Source organism: Oculina patagonica, chromosome 2, assembly GCF_052425735.1.
Source record: "Oculina patagonica isolate OP01 chromosome 2, crgOcupat, whole genome shotgun sequence".
Taxonomy (NCBI): domain Eukaryota; kingdom Metazoa; phylum Cnidaria; class Anthozoa; order Scleractinia; family Oculinidae; genus Oculina; species Oculina patagonica.
Genome location: NC_135759.1, coordinates 24179131 through 24201219, shown reverse-complemented (window position 1 = coordinate 24201219; position 22089 = coordinate 24179131). Strand labels below are relative to the sequence as shown.

At 39.1% G+C, this 22089-nt stretch overlaps 1 protein-coding gene across 2 annotated transcripts; it reads left to right on the top strand.

Annotated features, from left to right (window-relative positions):
* The first annotated feature begins 2438 nt into the window (after positions 1 to 2438).
* Positions 2439 to 21292, top strand: LOC144643668 (uncharacterized). Of its 2 annotated transcripts, none has more exons than XM_078502987.1 (28): positions 2439 to 2511; positions 2603 to 2699; positions 2951 to 3035; positions 3707 to 3756; positions 5610 to 5641; positions 5824 to 5914; positions 6677 to 6757; positions 6989 to 7125; positions 7534 to 7615; positions 8270 to 8465; positions 9269 to 9538; positions 12120 to 12264; positions 13070 to 13251; positions 13853 to 13955; positions 14103 to 14161; positions 14652 to 14729; positions 15227 to 15440; positions 15563 to 15624; positions 16649 to 16684; positions 17102 to 17376; positions 17706 to 17789; positions 18391 to 18459; positions 19713 to 19755; positions 19829 to 19914; positions 20202 to 20250; positions 20443 to 20503; positions 20726 to 20771; positions 21132 to 21292. In XM_078502987.1, exons 1-27 carry the CDS (start codon positions 2487 to 2489, stop codon positions 20743 to 20745), a joined length of 2712 nt encoding a protein of 903 aa, XP_078359113.1. In that variant the 5' UTR covers positions 2439 to 2486; the 3' UTR covers positions 20746 to 20771; positions 21132 to 21292. The 2 variants fall into 2 exon arrangements, with proteins under 2 accessions (XP_078359113.1, XP_078359111.1); XM_078502985.1 differs by having other exon boundaries at positions 17703 to 17789.
* Positions 21293 to 22089: the final 797 nt, after the last annotated feature.

Sequence of the window (22089 nt, the reverse complement as noted above, 5' to 3'; positions counted from 1 at the left end):
CCTCGGGCACAGTTTTTCCCAATACGGACCTCCCGGCTGGTGAATAACGTTTTTATTTTTTTCCTACTTTTTTGTTTTTAAAAGAAACCTAGGAACATTTTTTCACATAATCTTTGTTTGTATACGCGCGTCATTTCAATGTTGTGTCGATCCACGGATTAGCAAGAGTGTAAAATGCTGCCTGTTTGTTATTTTATTCCGAATAAAATAGCCTCGCTTAAATGAACAGAACTAACAGAAAGGTTTAGCATATAAATTGACACTGAAGAGATTCAATGAAAGAAATTGAAGTAGTAAATATGGCATAAATGTAAAATCGAGGCAAAGCATTTATATCATTGACAAAACTGAACACTTTTAAATCGATTTCGGCTTCCCGATGAATGTTTTGAAAGGAATTCTGTTCGTAGGATAGTAATTCTCGGACTAAAAAATATTATCTCCTGAAAGACAGTTTCGGTACAGCTAAACATACTTGTTTTAAACGAATTAATTTACTCTGCGTTGATTCCCAGCAGAATTTCTTTGTGATAAACAGTGCGAAAGTGAAACGGAATGAAATGCGTAGTTTGGACGTACGGCACAAAATTGCGAGAATTATTTTGACTGTTTTTAATTAAAGAATCTCATTTTCTTGAATGATGTCAACTAGTGTTTTGTTTTGGCAAAAAAGTGGCCGATAAAAGGCAGTTGTTACTCAAAATTGAAGTTTAAAACCGGTGCAGCTTACCGCAATGGCGTTAAAATGATTGCGAAATGTACAAACAACCACAAACTACGAAACTAGAACTCGATTTTGTCGATAAAGAAATGTTTACTCGCCTTTGGAAGAACTTCGAGGCCTTTAATTCCACTTCTATTTTGTCCTTTCTCATTTATAACGACTGGTGAGCAGCTATTTCGATTTTACAGAGCAAATCTTTCATGTTTTCGTTCGCACAACGCTGCAAAATGATTTCGCGCGGAAAACACACTCGACGATTCATCTCGCAACGGATACCGCCCGCTGTGAGCGGGCCGGATTGGAGAATACCGCCCGCTCCCGGAACCAATCAGATCGCAGGATTTGTAGAATACCGCCCGCTCACGAACAAAGAAAAAAAATAAATGCTGTTATTTTCATCCATTTGAAGCATTTGATTGAGCTCGTACGCGTTTTCTCGCGCTTGGCAACGGTTCGAGTTCTGATTGGTTTACGACATTTGGCGTGATTGCCCAGATGTGATTATTTTGGTTGTGAATTTGACAAGCAAAGTTAAAAAACCGTCCTGAAAGAAAAATTGCCATTAGTTTAGCCGACAATGTGATAAGGCAAGTAAACGAGCGTTGTAAGTATGAGTGTATGTATCTCTATTCGGCAAAAAGGAACCTTTTGCTGCCCTTAAAAAGCCCGTTGTATACTTATCCTGGGAGGCCCAGGGGCGGATAAAATCGGGGCGACACAAGTTGAAACGGGCAAAATCGGCATGACGAAAATTTAGAACAACGGGCGCAACTTGTCCGTTTAAACTTCGTCTCGCCGTGATTATCAGCCTCAGGGGGCTCCCAGGATGGCCAATTAATTAAAAAGCATTTTTGCTTCGTTAAAAAATAATAATAAACAAACCCAAAAGTTAAGAATTGACTACTCATCTGGAAAGAGCTGGAAAAATAGGAAGAATCATGTTAACTGTTCAACAAGCTAACACTATCTTCTGCTGCTTTTTAAAAAATGAACGATGCAATTGCCACCTCTGTGACTATTAATACTAGCCCTGTATATAGTCTTTTTATCACATAAATAGATTTACTTTTTTACCTGTATTTATTATGTAAATAGCTCTTTTTTAACTTATTTTAACTTTAAATTATTAATTGTAATAGTTGTATAATGATAGGTTTAAGTTGTTTTTACGTTTTTTGTTAGTCAGGTGTCCACAATTAGTAGAGGGGACTTTTCCCCTCAGCTAAACATTTTTAGACACGGAAATAAAGTTTATTATTATTATTATTATTATTATTATTATTGAAAGAATAGAATTAGCGCTTTGTTACACCTGGAAAAAATAAATAAACAACAACCAGAACAGCAGCATGGCTGTATTATAACAGGAGCTTTTTACTTTCGATAAACTTCTGATTATAGTGTGGAAACCTGGTTTTTATTTTAACCCTTGCCCCGCCTCAACAAATTGTTACTAGAAGTGTTGTTGAAAATTTCTACTCACCTCGAAGAAGTTTTAAGACTCGCCAGCGTTAAGCTTCATCTCCAAAATGCAATTTTTAACAGTCTTAAGTTGAAAAAAAAAATCTAATAAAGCAAAAAATAAAAACGGTCAAAATAATAGCTATAAATTGAAATCAGGAACGAAGTTGTCACGAGACATTGAACTCGCGCTGGATAAACTACTTGTCTCTCGCTCAATGCAAAGCCGAGAGACAAGTATTTTGCACGCGCGCGGACCTATAATTACCGTAAGGAGACTGGTATCCAAACAGAAACAAAGATGGCGGCCTCCATGCTTAGTCAAAGTAAGATGCTGTCTTTTTGTTCAATAGCTTTCCCGTACTTGAGGCTTTGTATAACCTGAATTGATATCCTATTTGCTTTTCACTTTAACAGAGCAAAAGCTACCACCGGGCCAAAACCCAGATGAGTGGACGATAAGAGAAAAACTAACTTTAGCTTCGTCTGTGGCCCGAAGTGGCGATCAAAACTGGTGAGAAAACATGAACTTTTACACAGTTTATAATAAAAAATCTCTGCTGCTTATTTTACCAGGTTGCCAAAATGAAATCTACTGCTATAAATTCCCATATTTATGAAATCGAATATTGTTGTCTGCCAAATTCAACTGAGAAGCCAGTTTTGTTGAAAAATGAATAAGTGAGTTGAACATCACGGTTCCATGATATGATGCCCTGTTAACGTTTCAGAACCTGTTGTATAACATCTTGTTATTGTTTACAGGGTGTCTGTGAGTCGATCTATTAAACCAGTACTTGAAACAGGATGCTGTGCAAAACCAAGGCCAGCTGAATTCTTTTCACAAAAGGTATTAAATTTAATGTACATACCTATAACATGGGAAGGGAAATGAAAACTGGCTTGAGGAATCAAGAGTTGAAGAAATTTTGGGATAAAATTGCTGTGTTCAACTGAGTGAAGCAAAGCAAAGCGAAACAACCTTTCATTTGAGTTATTGAGATGTTCGAGAAATCAAAAGTTCTAGAAATCGGGATTCAACTGCACTTGATGAATACTTTCCTGAGTGCATGTGGGTTGTAGACAAAACAATATTATATTGCCTTAGACCCTGGACAACTCCAAGGAATACCCCAAATAGAGATCCCCTAAAATGGACTACCCCTAAAATTACTATTACTAACCCAAACCCTAACATTTTTAGGGATAGTCTGGCCATTAAGGGTAGTCCATTTGGGAGTTGGGTGATCCATTGAAGTAGTTTGTGAACTGGGGGTCAGTGTTTTTTAAACAACGTCTGCTACACTTTCAATGACAGCTATCTAGTAAACAAAAGCCATCTAAAAAATGCTGACGTGATGCAAGTTAGTATCCAAAATGTCATAACCCACTGCCTATTTTAGATACTTAGAAGAGACATTTTGTGTTGAAGGAAAACACTGAACAGGCACTGCTACCCTAAATATAGGGCTACCTAGACATACGTTTAAAAGAAATATATGAATATTGTTTTCTCCACAGAACTGTGCTTCACATTACTCTGAAATGCTTGAAAAAGTTAACACGCCAAAGTAAGTTAGAACAATTAAAATATCCTTCTCATTGTCATCTGATCATGTCGTGAATTTGTATCAATCTTATTCTTAATTCCTATTTATGTTGTGGTCAATTTTATTAATAAAGATGAATAGCTACATTTTATTTTAGGTTATACAGCAATAGTTACAGTGCATTGGTTTCATACTGTTTTAGCGGAGCTCTACAGCGGCCCGCAGGGCCGCAGAGCAGAGCCCCATACACATGAAAGAAGGAACACTATCGAAATGAGTTTTCATGGTCAACATGGATAGCGGCATGGTTCGCGGGCGCGTCCGTACGGCGTACGGCGTACGGAGTCCCGCAACATGGCCGCCATAGTTTGATGGTAGAAATAGTGAAGCAAGAAGGCCGTATAAAGGCGGCCTGTAAAATTTAAAGAGGTTTGAAAAGAAAAACAAGAAGCAATGAAACAAAATGTGGCTGAAAATTGCGTGTAGAAAGTAATCGACCGCCAAAAAAGTGGACATTGAGAGCCATAATCGATCGATGACTTTCGTGTCTATCTGTAAAGCCAGCATCGTACATGAAGGAGCATTCGAAAGCTAAATCGGGTTGATATAATAAATTAACAAACCATTTTATTGCTACAGGGTAAAAAAAAAAAAAAAGGAAAAAAGAAAAAAAAAAATTGACCCTCTGGGATTTGAACTCACGACCTCCGGATCCGCAGACTGGCACCTTACAGATTGAGCTAATTCGACAGACTCTGCAACACACGTTGAATATATCCTATATCAATGTAATAGATATTGTGGAGTCTACTAAACTGCTGCGAAACTATAACAGGATCGCGAAACTATTTTCTATTGCTAGAAAGTAGATAATTTACTGTACTCTAAAGTAATTTTTCGTGCCATGAGTAATGATTTTGCCCCGCTTTAAGATTATTATTTTTGTCGTACTGCTGACATTCAGTATAACCGTGAGCTATTTAAATTTGTGTCGCACCTATAAACCGCCATGAACATTAGTACTTTGGCCGCTTATTCACTAGAATGAAAACATTGTAAGCTCCAGTGAAAATTAAATAAATGGGGAGCTCCGCTTTTAGGCTTGCCTAAATCTATATATTATGTACACATACTAGAACAAACTGTTTGGTCTTTAAAGTGCCATCATCAAAATGTCTTGCTTTGCTTATGCATGGCTTGAAGGGGCATGAGAAGGATTGTATAAGACTCCATTTGGGAAAGTAAAGATGATTTGCTTTTTACATAGCTAAAAGGTTAAAAATTGTAAAATTAAAATGTTGAAACCAAACGTTTTTGGCTGTTTGCCATCATCAGGGTTTACATTACATTTTAATTTTAATTTTAATTAATTTCAATTTTAATTTTACAATTTTTAACCTTTTAGCCTTGTAAATAGCATACATTCTATCAAGCGAATATTATGGACAAAAGATGATTTAGTAACGAACCCCAGTCAGTGAACACATATCACAAGTTCATAAAAAACTACACTGTCTTGTCCACATGAGGCAACCCTGCTACATGAATGTCAAAAGTAGACAGACCAAAAGTACTACTTCATTATCTTGGCTGGCTACGCTGGTGGGCTTTTCTTCTGTTTCTATGGGAAAAGATGGCAGAATCAGCCATCTACTCCAACAATAACGCCACGCACTTTGTAACAATCTGCTGGAGTTGCCAAATGTCTTCACCATGTAACACAGAAAGGCATGAAGCTTTCATGAAACAGACTGCAAGAGTACATTAAAGGTTGTTGTTGTTGCTTGCTGTCTGTCATTGACCATAAAAACAGTTCCAAGTTGAACTTTCTGACTTACAATAATGTATGTAACTGTGTATCTGTTTGATTGCAGGAGAAAAAGAACCACTGAAGGAGGGGGGGCTGGTAAGGTTATTAAAGAGGTCTTGATGATTTTTATCATCTTTTTTAAGTAAACTGAGAGTAAATATTTCTTGCCCACATGGTCAGAATGAAGTGTGCATGGTGTAAAGTTTATACTGTTTAAAAAGTGTGTCATTAATGTGGTATTTTTATTTGACTGTGTGCTTTATTTTAATTTAACATAGAAACACCTGGAGATCAGATTGTAAGAAAACTGACATTTGAGCGGATTGAAGAATTGAAGAAGTCTATCAGGAATGACCAACTTACCTACAAGTAAGGAATATATTGTGCTTGTTTTGACGTACATCCTCGTGTAAGTAAAATTTTAAGACAACTTCCAGTATCGGTTTATAAAATTAATAATCATAAAGAAATGATGCTTTTTGACCAACAAAACTTATTATTTAAAGGGGCTATGTCACACAATTTTAGGCAATTTTGGCACTGTCCAACTATCACAATAACGGCTTAAAACTGTAAAAGGACTCAAAAGAAACACAGAAAGGCCAAAAAGGGACATGGATGGGCAAAATTTGCGAAGATTAAAACGGTGTCTCAGATTTTTCATTTTTTTGCTTCATTAATTTTTTTTTAAAAAATTCACTTTAAAATGTCGTGTTTAGGGCTTCTTTAGGATTAAAAATTCATAAAAAAATAATGGAGCAAGAAAATAAAAATCTGATCTGTTTTTAAGACCTATATATGTAGATTAAATTCCACATAAAAGTTTAGGCAGTCATGTACAAAAATGTGTTCTCAAATAAACCTAATGTTGCGCAACATCATAATTGCAAACAAAATGCTGACGTTGCTTATTATGGTCTTTATGATCAAAACAAAATCCAAAATTACAATGAATCTTTTTTCAATAAGCTTTCAGAAACTATATACTTTATTGGTGTTACCATTTATTGTTTGCACACAATTTCGCTTGGAACAAAAATGCCAATTTTCCTTCCATGATACCTTAAATGCAGTAATAGTTGTAAGTTCTAAGAGATTTTTTGAACTAAAAGTGTTAACCTACACTCACAGGAAGCTAAAAGACAGAATAGAAGATGTTCGTAATGGAAAACTGGACCATCAACTGCCTGCTATGTGGGATGAAATTAAAATGTAAGTAGATAGTTGAATATTTTGTGTCAGTAAGATGTTATGATAACAGACAGATGTCAAGAATGAAGAAAAAAAAAACAACTAAGGGATCATATTGGTGAAACTTCAGATTCCCAAAACTGACATTGAAACTCTTGCACCTATGTAACAATCACTGAAATAAATATCATTTTAAGGCTGAGACTTGTATTTAAAGGATTTTTTATACAGTTGCTTTCTATTTGTGTTTAGAAGGAAAAAGATGAGGCCACCACCTGTACCTCAACAAGAGGGGGATGGGTCTGCACCTATTACACCCACCACGCCCATTACACCCACTACACCTATCACCCCTACCACACCAGGGGGACAACCAGGCATACAGACAGGTAATGGTGTCTTTTATTTGTTAACTGCAATTCCATTTCTACATGTACTTAATACTAGTTATGCAACGCTTTCGAGTGGTATACTATGGAATATCCCACGAGTCACTTGTATTTTCTCGGTATACACACGAGCCTTTAGGCGAGTGTGTATACGAAGAAAATACAAGTGACAAGTGGGATATTCCATAGTATACCACGAGAAAGTGTTGTGTAACTATTTTATACCATGCCATAGAAAATACGCTCACTAAATTTCATCGAGAATAAGATCGCAGCGCACGATGGTAAGGTTGGGTTGAATACTGTCGAATATACAAGGGCTTTCCTGTATTCTGATTGGCTGTATTTTCTATGGCATGGTATAAATATGACTAGCTGGAAATTACCAATTTACCAATTGCTTTTTAGGTGCTCCAAAACCTCAAGGAAGTCAGCAAATGACCTCTCCTCAAAAAGGAAAGCAGTTGAGGGTTCCTAAACCAACAGCAAAGTATGAACAATTATTTACTGTGTATACAAATAGCTTGTAGATAGCAAAACATTCACGGAACACAATGGTTTTCATTACTGCCAGCCACTTATTTGCATATGGTTTCCTCGCAAAAACAAGAGGTATCTGACATTCCAGTATCTCACAAGATCCCGTCTTTAATTTTAGAACAAGGCCTGTATCAAATTACTCTTTGAAATAGTGTTCTGTTTTATCAAGTTTAATGCTGATGCAAACACTTGAGTTTAATGTACTTTTTGTACATTTTTGCTTGTCATTTGGACTCACACAAACTTTGTTAGATCTTCCAGACTCAGTTGAGTGTGTGCTGCAGGCAATCTACACGCATGAAACATGATTAATATGTAGAGTGGCTTTTCAGTTGCAACACACAAGCAACATACTGAACTGTTTCTACAGTGTTAGTGCTTTCAAGTACAAAATAATTCTATTTGTGTCACAGACTTGTTGTTCATGTACCCTGTTAACAGTAGTTAATATTTTTCACACATTACTCAACTGGAGGTTGACCACTTACAACGGATGGAGAAATTGTTGCATTATTATTCAACAACAGATCAGAAATGCCTTAAAATTAATGACAAACATAAATCCATGTAGGCCTGTATAACTGATTACAATATATGCTCTTAGATTTCAGAAGTATCAACAACAGCTTCAGCAGAGACACGGCCACGCTTCCCAGTCCTCGCCTCTGAGTCATGCCACAGAGGGACTGGCCACTGCTTCTGACCGATCTCCTCTGGATGGGGGATCTTTTTCACCAGGGCTTGGAGGAGGGCCACCTGGTGGACTGGGACAAGGTGGAACATTTTCAGGTGGAATTCAGGTAAATTTTTTCCTGCAAATAGCAAACTCTTTACTCTGGTTCCTTTTCATGAAGTTACTAGGACTATGTACCAGAGGATTGTAAGACTTATTAAAATGCCTATGAAGCGAAAAAATTTTCTACATAATTAAAAAGTTTACTTTTTGAAAAACACAATTCCAAAGTTTAAGAATCATACGATAAAAATTGTCCGTTTTACAAAAGAGATTTACCAGCCTTTTTACAAACTAATGTTTTAAGAGAACATGGCTGCTTTGGAACACAGACTCCCTTTGTTATGGCTTATAATGAAAAAAATATGTTGTTCAGATGATATTGACAGTCCTGCATTTGAGATACTTGTCTATATGTTATTTTTCTGATTAAATTGTTGTTATGAGCAAAGGTTTTGATATACATAGGCAAGTAAAAATAAACGATAATAACGAACGACGTTTCGGAGTCGTCATGACACCATTTTCAAGTTCAAAAATGAAAAGAATAAACTGTCAGAAAAAGTATGCTTAAGATTAACATAATAAATATGCAATGTCACGCAAATAGTTTGGCTCGGATTGAGTCTGATTGGACATTTAGAGATGGTGACAATTCTCTAATTACTAGCATTTCATGCACTAAACAATCAAACTTATTCTTGCACTTCTTGATGACATGAAACTGTTTGTCAAGGTCTTTTGGGACAATACAGTGTTTGTCTCTATAATGCTTGCCAATAGATGATGTTTTGTTCTTGTGCTCGTCCACGCGCTGATGTAAACCTTTTATTTTCTTAAATGGAATACTGAGTATGCTTTGTTGTGCAGCTTTCTAAAGGAGAACCAATGGATGTGGACCTGGGGGGTACATTGCCGTCTCAAGGTGAAATGGTCCCCCCTCAGGTATCACCTAGGAGAACAGATCATGTACCTCAAAGTCCTGTAAGACAACAGAGCAGCACATCACAAGCAGCGACGGCCAGCTTGCAGGGTTCAAATGAATCTTCTTTGGTGTCGTTGCTGTCACAGCGATCCTCAAAAGACAGCAAACAGTCAAGGAGGTCTAGTTATACTGATCAGGAGATGTCAGCAACTAAGGTAACTACACAGCTGTTTTGTAAGTTTGTTTTGTAAGTTAAAGTGAGTAACTGGTGTAGCAGCCAACTATGCTGGGCACCATCACCACAAGAACTCTTATTCATTCAGGTAAACACACATTTTTAAATTTGCAAAACTGCTCCATCAGAGCATCTCAACCTCTGAATGATTCGCTGCATTAAAGAATGAGTCACTAGTTTACTAACTTTGTGTACAACCAATCGAAAGCCATACTTACAAGATATTGTGCACATTCCAATGATCACAGTACAAAACTAGAAATCCGTATGCTCACAAGGCAAGAAGAAATGCCCCTACACACTCTTAGTCAGCAGTAATGACTATTTCATGTATCAGATACAAAATGAAACTACCGGTAACTATTTAGAGCATCTCTATTTTAAACTTCCTAAGCAAAGATGACAGCATTAGTTTGTTTGTAGTTTTGACGCTGACTGTTTTTTGATGTTACTTTCAAAGACGTTTCGGCTAGTTCTTAAGCCTTCATCAGTTAAAATACTAAAGCTGTTACACGCGATTTAAAAAAGCAACACGTTAAGAGCGCGCGCTGCAAAAGTAACGTGTAAAGCTTCAGAAAGAACGTGGCGCGATACTCATGCGCGTGCCAAGGATTTGTAGACCTCTGGGACTGTAATGTGATCGTTCCCAGAGTGCGGATCCTTAATTGACAACCAGGCTTCCAAAAAGAGTCGCTCGTGAAAATTGGGCTCATGTCCAACTACGTCGACAGCATTAAAATCCATCTGATGATTGTTTTCGTGGACGTGACAGGAGACCTTAGAATCATGGTCGAAACTAGCAACGGCCCTTTTGTGTTCCGCAATCCGGGTTTTCAGTGCTCGCTCCGTTTGGCCATAGTACACAAAATTACAGCTGGTGCAACCGATTCTGTAGACTACGCCAGATTTTGGGCGGTCAACATCATTTTGAGCCTTTGGGCGAGGAAACAAACTGTTGACAGTTTTTAACGGTTTGTAGGCGACCTTAACCTCTTGTTGTTTTAAGATGCGACCAATCTTTTCGGAGATTCCTTGAACATAAGGAAGTACCACGAAGCCGTTAGTTGGTAAATCAGCTGGTGGCTTTGACAGTGATCTCTCGCATTTGTTTATGAAGGATGATGGGTAGTTGTTCTCGCGCAATACGGTCTTCACTCGCTTCGTTTCTTCGCGTTTCCCTTTCTGTGTTGAAGGAATGTTCTTTGCTCTTCGTAGAAGTGTGCAAACTACGGATCTCTTATGGCATTCAGGGTGATAAGAATTGAAGTCAAGGTAACGGTCTGTGTGCGTTGACTGTCTGTAAACATTCACTTCAATTTGTGTACCACTCCTCGTTGTGATAGTGTCCAAGAAGGGTAGTCCCTGCTCCGTGGTGTCCTCAAGTTCAACAGTAAATTGTATGTTGGGATTGATAGAGTTCAGATGTTGATGAAACTCATTCACGTGTTCCTTTTTGAGGCACGCGTGGCTGTCATCCACGTAGCGGAACCACCACTTAGGAGGGTGATGGGCTGTGGTGATCGCGTTCTCTTCAATCTCCTCCATTACAAGGTCGGCTATCACAGGGCTGATTGGGGAGCCCATCGCACATCCAAAGATTTGTTTGTAGTAGATGCTGTCGTACTTGAAGTAGTTTTCCTTGAGAACAAATTCTAATAGTTTCATGATGTTGCTGATGGACATATTTGTGCGATCTGCCAGATGTTGATCTTGTTGGAGCCTCTCGTTTGTAATGGTTAGAGCCAGGTTCACAGGAATGGAAGTGAATAAGGACTTGACGTCAAAAGAGACCATTATTTCATCGTTCGTTACGGAATGCTGGCGTATCTGCTGCGCAAAATCTGAGCTGTTCTTGACTGAAAATCTGTTCTTTCGGAGAGGTGATAGAATGGAAACAAGGTGCTTGGACACAGCGTATGTGGGGCTACCTATACTGCTGGTAATGGGTCTGAGTGGTCTCTCAGGTTTGTGGATTTTTGGGAGACCATAAAAAGATGCGGGTGCGGAATTGTTGCAATGAAGCTTTTTGTAAAGTTCTGGTCCAATTTGGGTTGTTCCAGCATTCTTTTCATCTCTGATGTTGAGCAACAGTTTATTAAGATCCCTTTCCACGAAAACAATCATCAGATGGATTTTAATGCTGTCGACGTAGTTGGACATGAGCCCAATTTTCACGAGCGACTCTTTTTGGAAGCCTGGTTGTCAATTAAGGATCCGCACTCTGGGAACGATCACATTACAGTCCCAGAGGTCTACAAATCCTTGGCACGCGCATGAGTATCGCGCCACGTTCTTTCTGAAGCTTTACACGTTAATTTTGCAGCGCGCGCTCTTAACGTGTTGCTTTTTTAAATCGCGTGTAACAGCTTTAGTATTTTAACTGATGAAGGCTTAAGAACTAGCCGAAACGTCTTTGAAAGTAACATCAAAAAACAGTCAGCGTCAAAACTACAAACAAACTATGTCATCACCTGACTACAATTACACAATTTTTAAATGACAGCATTACTAAAGCAGCATTTCTAGAGATGTTGTCTCTTATGGAACCATTTGTTTTTCAGGAACTTGAGCGCCGCTCCTCGTTAAGTGGTCAGACATCTCAGACCATCTCTCCCAACACTTCACCACTCTCCGCAGCATCTCAACGTACACAAGATTCTGGCCAGACACCAAACACACAAAATACTGACGGAAAGCATTTTTTAGGTGAGAAGCGTATTTGCTTGTTGTTTTTATTCAGAAAATAACACCTTAAGAAAGCTCACTCACTGCGTACCTGTTTTTTTTTTTTCAACAATGCTGAACCTATCAAGTAGTCATTTCGTTAGTAAATCAGGTGAACAGTTTTTAGATGGTTGGTACTGGTAGTGGGTAGTTAAAAAGGACCTGTGTGTATTCTTCAACAAAGAGTTTTTTCTCACTAGTCTCTCTTTTCCTAGACATTCTTGAAATGTTTTGTGGTAAATCTTAATAAAAATTTCCAGAGTTTCTGTTTCTTAAATTTTGTTAACCAGTTTAGAAAAATACAGATACATGGACTCCAGCCTGCTTACCAAACATTGTCATGTCTAGTCATTATGTTGTCACAAGAATGCATCATATTTGTTATCAGCACTTTTTGAAAGAAAATGAGATCTGGTACTGTTCACATTTCTTTAAGACTAGAAATAAGCATTTCCAAACTTCTTAGGTTGAGCTGTGGTGGGCAGCTTGCTGTAGAATACACCTCATGTACACCTCAGACTCTGCAGATATACAGTTGAACCCCGTTATTTTGAACCGTCAGGGGAAACAAAAAGTAGTTCGAAATAGCGGGAGTTCGAAATAGCCGATAGTAAATGACTGAAGGGCAAATCCAAGGGCAACGGGTTTTAGTTCGAATTAACGGGGAATTCGAAATAACCAAGTTCGAATTAGCGAGGTTCAACTGTATGTACGCTTATTCATAGCTAATCAAAACCAAGATGCATAGCATAGAAGAGGTTCTGAATTTATGTTGTTTGTTATTCAGGGGTAACTCCCTCCATGGAGCCCAAAAAACTGGACTCCATGAGGGAGAGACAAGGAAACATACCACAAGCCGCAGCGCCATCAGTCAGCGCACCTACACTTTCTAAACTACTGGCAGAAACACCCACAGTAACATCTTCAACTGTCAGCTCTGTATCTTCCCATGGAGCAGCACTAACTAAGGTAACTTGTAACTGTTAGAGTTCTTTTCATGCCATAGGCATTGGGGAGTGCAACTGGTGTATCCACACACCCCGTGGGCCTCAAAGATCTGCCAAATCTGAGAGTGAGGATTAAAATGAGTCTCAGAATGTAGGAAATGTGAACTTCAGCAACTTGATTTTTGAAAATTTCCCGGGGGAGAATATGCCTGGAAACCCCTAGATGCTCATGCCTCTGGCACTAGATGCTCATGCCTCTGGCACTCGCGCCCACCCAGGCAAAACCCTGCCTATGGCCCTGTTGTTATTGTGTGGATTACATGATAACTTATAAATTACAAAGCCATTTACTATGACAACAGATAGTGGGGGGAGGGGCAGGGGGGTCTGAACCTCCCGCCTCCCGTACCTTTTACTCCTGCTTCCCGTACCTTTTACTCCCGCCTCCCGCCCCTTTCCGTAGCTGTTCTCTCCTGTTTGTTCCATGTCTATTGCCAAATATAATGAAATGTTACAAAATTTTTGGTAAAAAGACAGTACTTACACCCTTGTTTGTTATAATACCTTATACATTTCTGACTTTATTCTTATTGTATTTTCTTATTTTTTTTTTTTTTTTACAGGCCTCAGGAGGAGTGGAGTCATCAGTATTAGTTGAGTCTGGCACAGGGACACCAGTCGACAGTACAGTGTCTGTCATTGGTGGTGGTAGGGGCTCCACAGGAGGTACAGTTAATTTTAGTTTCCTTGTAGACCATGTGTGGATTAGTTTAAAACTATCAAACAAATTGAGGGTTTTTCTCCAAGCAACAAGACAAAGACATTGGCACACATATCTAGAGTGTTTAATTAGTGCTGTTGTTTAACTGACAGGTCCTCAAGCTGTTCTGAGCGTGTCCACATCTGTTCCAGCCATCTCAGTAAACCCCAAGGTATGATATCTTGAGAAGTGGTGAAATATCAAATTTATTAAATTGTTGTAATGTATGTGCAAACAAAAATTTTTGCAAACAGCAAGTGAAACTGACCTTTCCCTTCTTAAGGTGGCTGAATACAGTTTCCATGCACTCTTTAGATTCAGTGCCTGCATGAGTCTGAGCGCACGCGCTCGAGGCTACCAGAAAGGCATGACTTCTAGCGAACCAGTCATTAGATTTTTTAAGAAATTTTTCAAGGTTGTGCTTTAGAAAGACAGAAAACTGCTGATTACAAAAAAAAATTGCTGATAAACTGTGTTCAGCCACCTTAATGGCAATGTTTTTCAAAGGAGGTGTTTCCTGTTTAGGTCGTGGATTTTCTTTAGTGTGGTTTTATAGGCCCTGAAAAGCCACTCAGGAATATTTCTGGATAACAAACCTTTTATTTATATTTTATTCAAAGTATACTTCTTACTTCAAACTCAGTTATTCTCTATGTTCACAGGCTGCTGCTCTTGCTGCGACACTGCCCTCCCCTCTGGCAATTACACCCCCACCCACTACCCCTCCGGCTGACAGAAAGGTAAAATAAACTCAGTTTGAGCTGTTTGTGACATTGAGTCTATTGTGTGATAACAAACGAGACCACAGACTTAAAAGAACTGTGTCACAGATTTTAGCCAACGAAGGACATAGAAAATGACCACTTTATTCTGTGGAATATAAAAATAACCACTTATAACTGTAAAGGAACATTTCAGTAACACAGCAAATACAAAAGAAGGTACGGATGGCCAAAAGTGAAGAAGATTGAAACAGATTGCGATTTGGGTTTTTGAAATACTTTTAGGCTGAACAATTTTCAAAGATAATCTTGTTTGCTTGTAACTTTAAACTATAACGCCCGGGAGACATATTTGGTTGTAATAAAGCTATGGTTTTGTCATTGAGATCCATAGAAGTAATTTCTTTGCAAACATTAAGTTTCATAGCGAGTATTTGGCAAAACTTAATAAAATAAACTTAACTCAGCCGTGACACAGTCCCTTTAATTCTTGCTGGTTTGTTTTCGTATTGTAGGAAATGATCACTCAGAAGTTTGAGCCATCTGTCAAAAGTTCTGAGAAAAATACGGGAACAGAAATTATCAACGACAGTCTTGAAAATGACATCAGTACTCCACGAACAACTTCCGAACGGTCAGCAGCCATCCCTGAAGTGAAGGTGGAGACTATAGAGACACCAGTCTCCTCTCCTCGAGTCACAAAACGAGCATCCAAGCCCGGGAGGCCTGGTGAGTAACGAACCCTTCCATTGAGGTCCTTACATCCAATTGTCACAAGTTCTGTTTTTACATACACCTTGTTTGAAAGAAACTCTCTAAACATTCTGTGATCTGATTGTTGTGTTGAACAGGTCGACCACCGAAGGCAGCGCGGAGAAATCAACGAAATCGTAGCAAATCTGCCACCTCCACGGCAAGTTTTAATTTGTTTTTCACCTCTTTTACATTACCTTAAGTTAAATCACTATTTTAAAGAAACGAGAATCTATGTAAGTCATAGCCTGAATTTCAGACATCCCTCTGTGCTCGCCTGCTTGCCAGAAGGAACGTCTGAACACATTTGAGCCTAATGCCGTCTGGTGACGTCACTACACTTTGGTTGTAATTCATGCGGAAAAGTTTCTGTCGAGGCCATGAAATTGTGAAAGAAAAATCGCTTCAATAAAGGATTACAGGGTATAAAATTGTTTTAATAGTAAACTATTGAAAACTTGAGACAAATGAATAAGATTTTAATCGCATACAGGCTATATTCTTCTACGGAACCGATTTAATCTGAACTGAAGCTTATCTAGCGATCAAAATATAATATGTTACGCAGCGAGCAAATACAACACACTCGTGAGTACTTAAATGAATCAATTTAGACGGTTACTGAGGCATCAAGAAACGGAATTCAATACAAAAATATCCTACTTGACTATGGGCACTGAGTTCAGAAATCACTGGCTCATCGAGGCTGCAGGACATAAGCGTCGAGCGGCTTTGTTGACAAAACAAGAATACATATATAAATTTGGCAAAACACTGCATGTCGAAGCGACGAATGCCGCCAACTTAAAACCTACCGATTTCCATTACTATTCTTCATCCGTAGGTAAACTAATGAAGTAATAAACTCAAGGTAAATGACTAATAAATTCATTTCTGGGAAGGTAACTCCTTCGAACTCTTTCCAAACGTTTTCAAATTACAATCCTCGCGCGGTAAAATTCAGTCATAATTTCACATAATTATGCAAATAATTTGAAAATCAACCAATCAAAATCACTACCCGGTTTTCGGGTAGTGACGTCACCGGACGGCATTAGGCTCAAATGTGTTCAGACGTTCCTTCTGGCAAGCAGGCGAGCACAGAGGGATGTCTGAAATTCAGGCTATGTAAGTCAAGGTTTTTGTCCGGATTTCTGGACTGATCTTTTCATTTTCTATCGTAGGACAATGAAGGTGACGCTGAAGAGGAACATGAAGAGGTATGGAATAAAGGAAACAAAAAAGATAAGTTTGAAAAAGTAGAGATTCTTAACAAACGAGTTACAAAAAGAAATCCTAAGATGTTTAGGGGTGAAGTGACCATGGCAAGTGTATTTTTCCCCTGCTGGAATGTTGCTGTATCAGACAACTCTGCCCTCCACACTTGGTACATTTTTTTATGACAAAACAAACTGAGGAACCTACAGAAATCTCTCAAGATATGTCAAAAAGTAGTCAGAAACTTTGTCTAGTGGCGACGGTACCTGGAGGTAGCTGGTTTGACTTTTACAGTGATGTTTCCCGTATTAATCGCTGCTCAATATTTAAGTAATTATCAGAAACTATGTACTTAGGGGTTTCTGCTATTATAAAATTCGTTAAATGTTTCCTGTAAAAGAGATGGTTTTACTTTCTAGGAATCCAAATTCGAGTCATTGGATGTAGAATCTGAGAAGGCAAGCGAAAAAAACGAGGATGAGGAAGATAATGATTCAGTTGTCGAGGACAAGAAGGACGAGAGTGACGAGGATATGGATCGAGACAGTGGAGACGAAGGAGTGTCTGACTCAGGAGAACGGAGCCAGTCTGAGAAGGATGAACCGGGGACCTCTATGAAAGAGTTTCTGTTGGACAGGGCGGGGATAGGCTCGGAATCGGTACCCGGTAGCCCCGCCTCGCAAATGTCCCAGGGGTAAGTGTAACTCTAACAGAGCTTCAAGCGTCAACTATTTTGGTTGCCATTTTTGTCCTAAATGCAAACGAAAATTGCTGCGTCCGAACGTTTTGGGAAAAGATTTCAATTCGGCTCATCGCGGTCAGCGGTATTATTTCATGTAAAGTATCATGAAGAGTCCTTTTCAAACGTTTTGCTTGCATAACTGTCTCGAATTCTTCCAACCCCCCTCGTGTACAGTTGCGGCTATGTAAACACTGTTATCCTAATAAAGAATTTCTGTCTTGTGTTTAGTGTTGTTGTTTTAAGATGAAACTTCTATTGAATGTTTTTGTTTTCGTCAGAAGCAGTGATGAACAGGAAGCCCTTCAAGCGCAGAAAACCTGGAAGAAGTCAATCATGCTAGTTTGGAGAGCTGCAGCCAATCACAAGTAAGATAACATTTAACCTCACATATCTTTATTGAACCCCCCCCTGGCTTGTTTAATATTTGAAAGTCTTCTTCACAATTGTCTTATTTTTTGCGACAATCTTGGTTCGATACAATTGAAGTTTCGTCCCTTGTCGCTAAGCACGTCCATTTTCTAAATCTAAGGTAACGCTTTTTCTGGACTACATAGCAGTTTATAGTCCCGTTACGGTGGGAGACGCGGTGGCCCAATGGTTAGTGTGCCGGACTCCGGATCGAGCGGTCCGAGTTCGAGACCTGGCCGGGGTCACTGTGAGTATTCTGGGCAAGACACTTTACCTTTGTGCCTCTCTCCGCCCGGGGTACACATGGATACTGGAGACATAATGCTGGGGGGGGGTACCCTGCGATGGACTAGCAGCCCATTCAGGGGTGAGTAGAAATATTCCTAGCCGCTTAATGCTACCGAAACCGGGATAAGCTCCGGCAGTATGGGCCGCTTGGCTCGAGGCTTCCCTTTACGTGTAAATAGCCGCTCGCGAGCTGTTCATGTTTGCACCATCTCAAATTAGCCCCATTACGCCGTGTTTTCGTGTTGTTTTTGAGCTTTTTTTTTTAATCAGGTACGCTAACGTGTTCCTGCACCCAGTTACTGATGATGAAGCACCAGGATACCACAGCATTGTTTTCAGGTCAGTTCTCTGATCATCTCTAACAGTGATAGTTGACTAGTTTCTTTAAAGAGGCAGCGTGGCCGATTCGATTTTTTCCCTTCATAACTTCCTTTAGAATCAATCTTTTTCCATAATTTTTTTTAAAATGAAAGGCCACAACGAGACCTGTTTGAAAATACCGAAACATGTTTTTCTGCAAAATGATGAATTTTGGGGTACACTGATACGTTAAGGTGGCTCGTACCAGTTTTCAGGTTTTTAACTGTGCGACGTTTGGAAGAAAATGGCCAAAAAATCAATTAAAGATCGTAACAAAATTTTTGTATGATTACATTACCCATTGTGTTTTTGATCCAAAACACCAATAATTACGTGATCAGAGGTTCCCATGGCAACGATAGCCAATGATTTTTCGGACCCTTTTTCAGCTTCCGGTGCTTATATCTTGAAAACTAACTCGATGACCCCCATTTTTTTTCTCATGATAACTTTTGGCATCTGATAAAGAAACTGTATAATTGTTTTAAAAAAAATTCTACGAAGCGGATTTTTTGCAAATGCAAAAAAGGGCAATTTGTAAGTTATTAAAAATTCCTTTCGTAGAATTTTTTTAATTTTTTTCTGACGTTTCCTTTACATACAAGGAAAATAGGTCTTACTTTAAAGTATTTCTTTGTCTGAATAATCATGTGTTTGACAGCGAACTCAAATAAGCTGAAACGAAAAAGTGGACTTGACTCACGATCTCCGCCGGTCTCCGACAAGATCGATCGTAGCACATGCGAATAAAGTTTACTTAAAATGTTCTTGTTGAAACAACTTCAGTTGAACGCGGAATTTTTTCTTAAATTGAAGAAAAGCAACCTCGCGCTGGGCCGCCATGTTTGTTTTCCTTTTCAAATCTCGCGCGTGACTCGTGAGTCGTGAGTATGAAGCGTGCCGCGCGCGCTAGTCACCAGACTTCCCACGCACGAAAAACTGGTACGAGCCACCTTAAGTGCACCGAACGTGAAATTCGGAGGACTTGGATTCAAGTCCCGTTTTGACAATTGCCCGGAGTTGTTTGACAGTAGACCAAAGTTTAACTCCTCGGTCATGCTTGTAAATAGCCAACTGGTTCGCCTCCTGCCAGTTTGGATTTTTCTCATTGTAATGTTCAGTTCGTAATATTAATTTTGTTTCTTATGTTTGAATGGACGGCCCCATTAGCACATCAGTTACCGAGGGTAAACGAATGTCATTTTTTTATTCTATTTTCCTTTTCTCTACAGGCCTATGGACCTCTCAACAATAAAAAAGAACATTGAAAATGGGGTAAGGCATGCCTTGTGAGTTGATTTGTGATAAATCTTTGTTGTGCTAATGGAAATGTTCTGTTCTGTTTCAGACCATTCGCACAACAAGCGAGTTCCAACGAGACATGATGTTAATGTTCCAGAATGCTCTCATGTATAACAGCGCTGACCACGATGTGTAAGTAAACGTCTTTTAGTGCCAGCTTGTTTTCTTTAGTTAAAAATAAAAACTAGGAGGAGTAGGGAATTTGGAAACATAAAAGTTGATTCGAAAGTCGTACTCGATCTCGTACTCGCACTACCACTCCGGCTAGGTCCCTAATATCTTGATTTCCACTGGACGACATTTAGAGAAAGTTTAGTTTCACTTTATTTTGATCTCGCCTAGTGTTTTAGGGATAGTTGACGCCCTTTCTCTCTTCTTTATCAGCGAGCATATTTCTCAACGTTTCTTGTCGTCAACAGGTACCGCATGGCGGCGGAAATGCGTGATGATGTTATGGAGCAAATACAGGTAGGTTGCTTATTCGATAAGGGACACTGCTGACATTTTCAGGCTATTTCCCGGAAACTTTTTTTTTCTGTCCTATCTTGCTTAGTAGTTACATCTTCTTTATGTCGAACTACGTTGTTTTTGAAGTTTGACACTCACTTTATAGTAAAGCCGGCGGAAACAGATGACTAATTTTGTCTTGTTTACTTTTAGTCTTACATCGCAACTCAGATCATGGTAGATTCAAAGATGTTACGAGGCCATAGGCAGGATGGTAAGCTAGCCTTGTTTCGTTTTTACTCTTCTAGTAATTGTCTTGTTACCAGCATTCCAATATTGGTTTAAATGCATTCGCAAAATGTTTTTCCTCAGTTGATTTGTGCTGCGATCTGAATTAAATTTGTCACACGCACCCTTCAATCAGGAAGCCGCGTTTAACATTTTGAAGTCTCAAATCGGCCTTTCATGCCGGTATTTCTTTTATTTTGTCTTCCAGTGTTTCACATCTTCCTATGAACTTCATCATCCTGCCTTGTTCGAAGGTGAGCATAAATTATACACAGCATTTTACTAGGAAACAAAAATCCTTGAAGTGGAATAAGCTGCGTAACGGACATACACTGCATGCTTGTATCATACACGACACACCGTTTGGGTTGCTTTGATTGTCTGAGTCGAAATCAAGAGAGTTCACCTTACCGCTCGAATCCGCTCGAACGGCAAAAGGGGCCCCTTAATTTTACAGTCATCACTCTTCTCTATTTCCAGTGAGTCTGGATTGATATAAAAAAAATAGGGTCTGGGCATAAGTGTCTAGCGCCCCCAGGGAGAGGTAGATAAATGGCTGCAACTTTTTTTTAGAGGTCATCAATTTTTATAATTGCGTATTTTTTCTTCTCCAGGCTTCCATCTGCCAGTCTGGCATCCTTCACCAAGATATCTGCGGTTTACAGTTAAAGCTACAAAAAGGCCGTGTATAAATGTGTAATGATAACTTTTTTGGGTCTATTTCTTAACAATTTTGCAGAATGAAGCAATGAATAAAAGAGAGGTTTGGTTTGAATTTTAGCGTTTATTCATTGTTTACCGGCCATTATTTAATCATTTAACTCACCAAAACATAATCCGGCCACCAAATTGTTCCCGCTCCACTTTACGTTCCACTAGACGTAATCCCGCGCGCTTCCACCATGGGTTCCCGGTGGCATCTCTATAACGTTCCTGTACATTCTTTGTGTGTTCCCTATGCGATTACTCGTCTGTTACACCGTGCGTCCACTCTATTAAAGAAGTCGAAAACCTAGGGAGCGATAACTCGCTGCAGTGTAGCGTCCTGTCCCCTACAACATATTGTAAATTATCCCATACAAACTCCCATATTTTTGCCTAACTGTCATTACGCAATACCGTATGGCTGTACTGACTCCCACAGCTTGAGCTTGGGCCGCCTGTGGTAATAAAGTCGCCATCGCGCAGCCACTAATGTTACAATTTGATTAGCTGGTACTAATAAATACACTTCGTGTTTCGAATATTTGCCGAAAGTTTTTACAACTAAAACTTGCATTTTTTATTTGTAGAAATTTGCATTGAAGGAAATTTTAAAAAAAAATACTAACCCGACTTACCGAGAAAATAGCTACTCGAGATGTAGCCCCTAGAATTTTGATAATACAGTGTCAAAAGACTGAGAACCTTAAACCACGCTTGAGGTTGTGTCGCACAACTTTAAGCGTGGGTCATAATACGCTTAGCGTCTAGAAAAAAAAAGAACTTTGGTCGGGCCCGCAAAAATCTTTTACATTAGGCGTTAAGCGTCACCATTGCGGAGACTTTTGGAGGTTTCTTTTTATTTCTCTT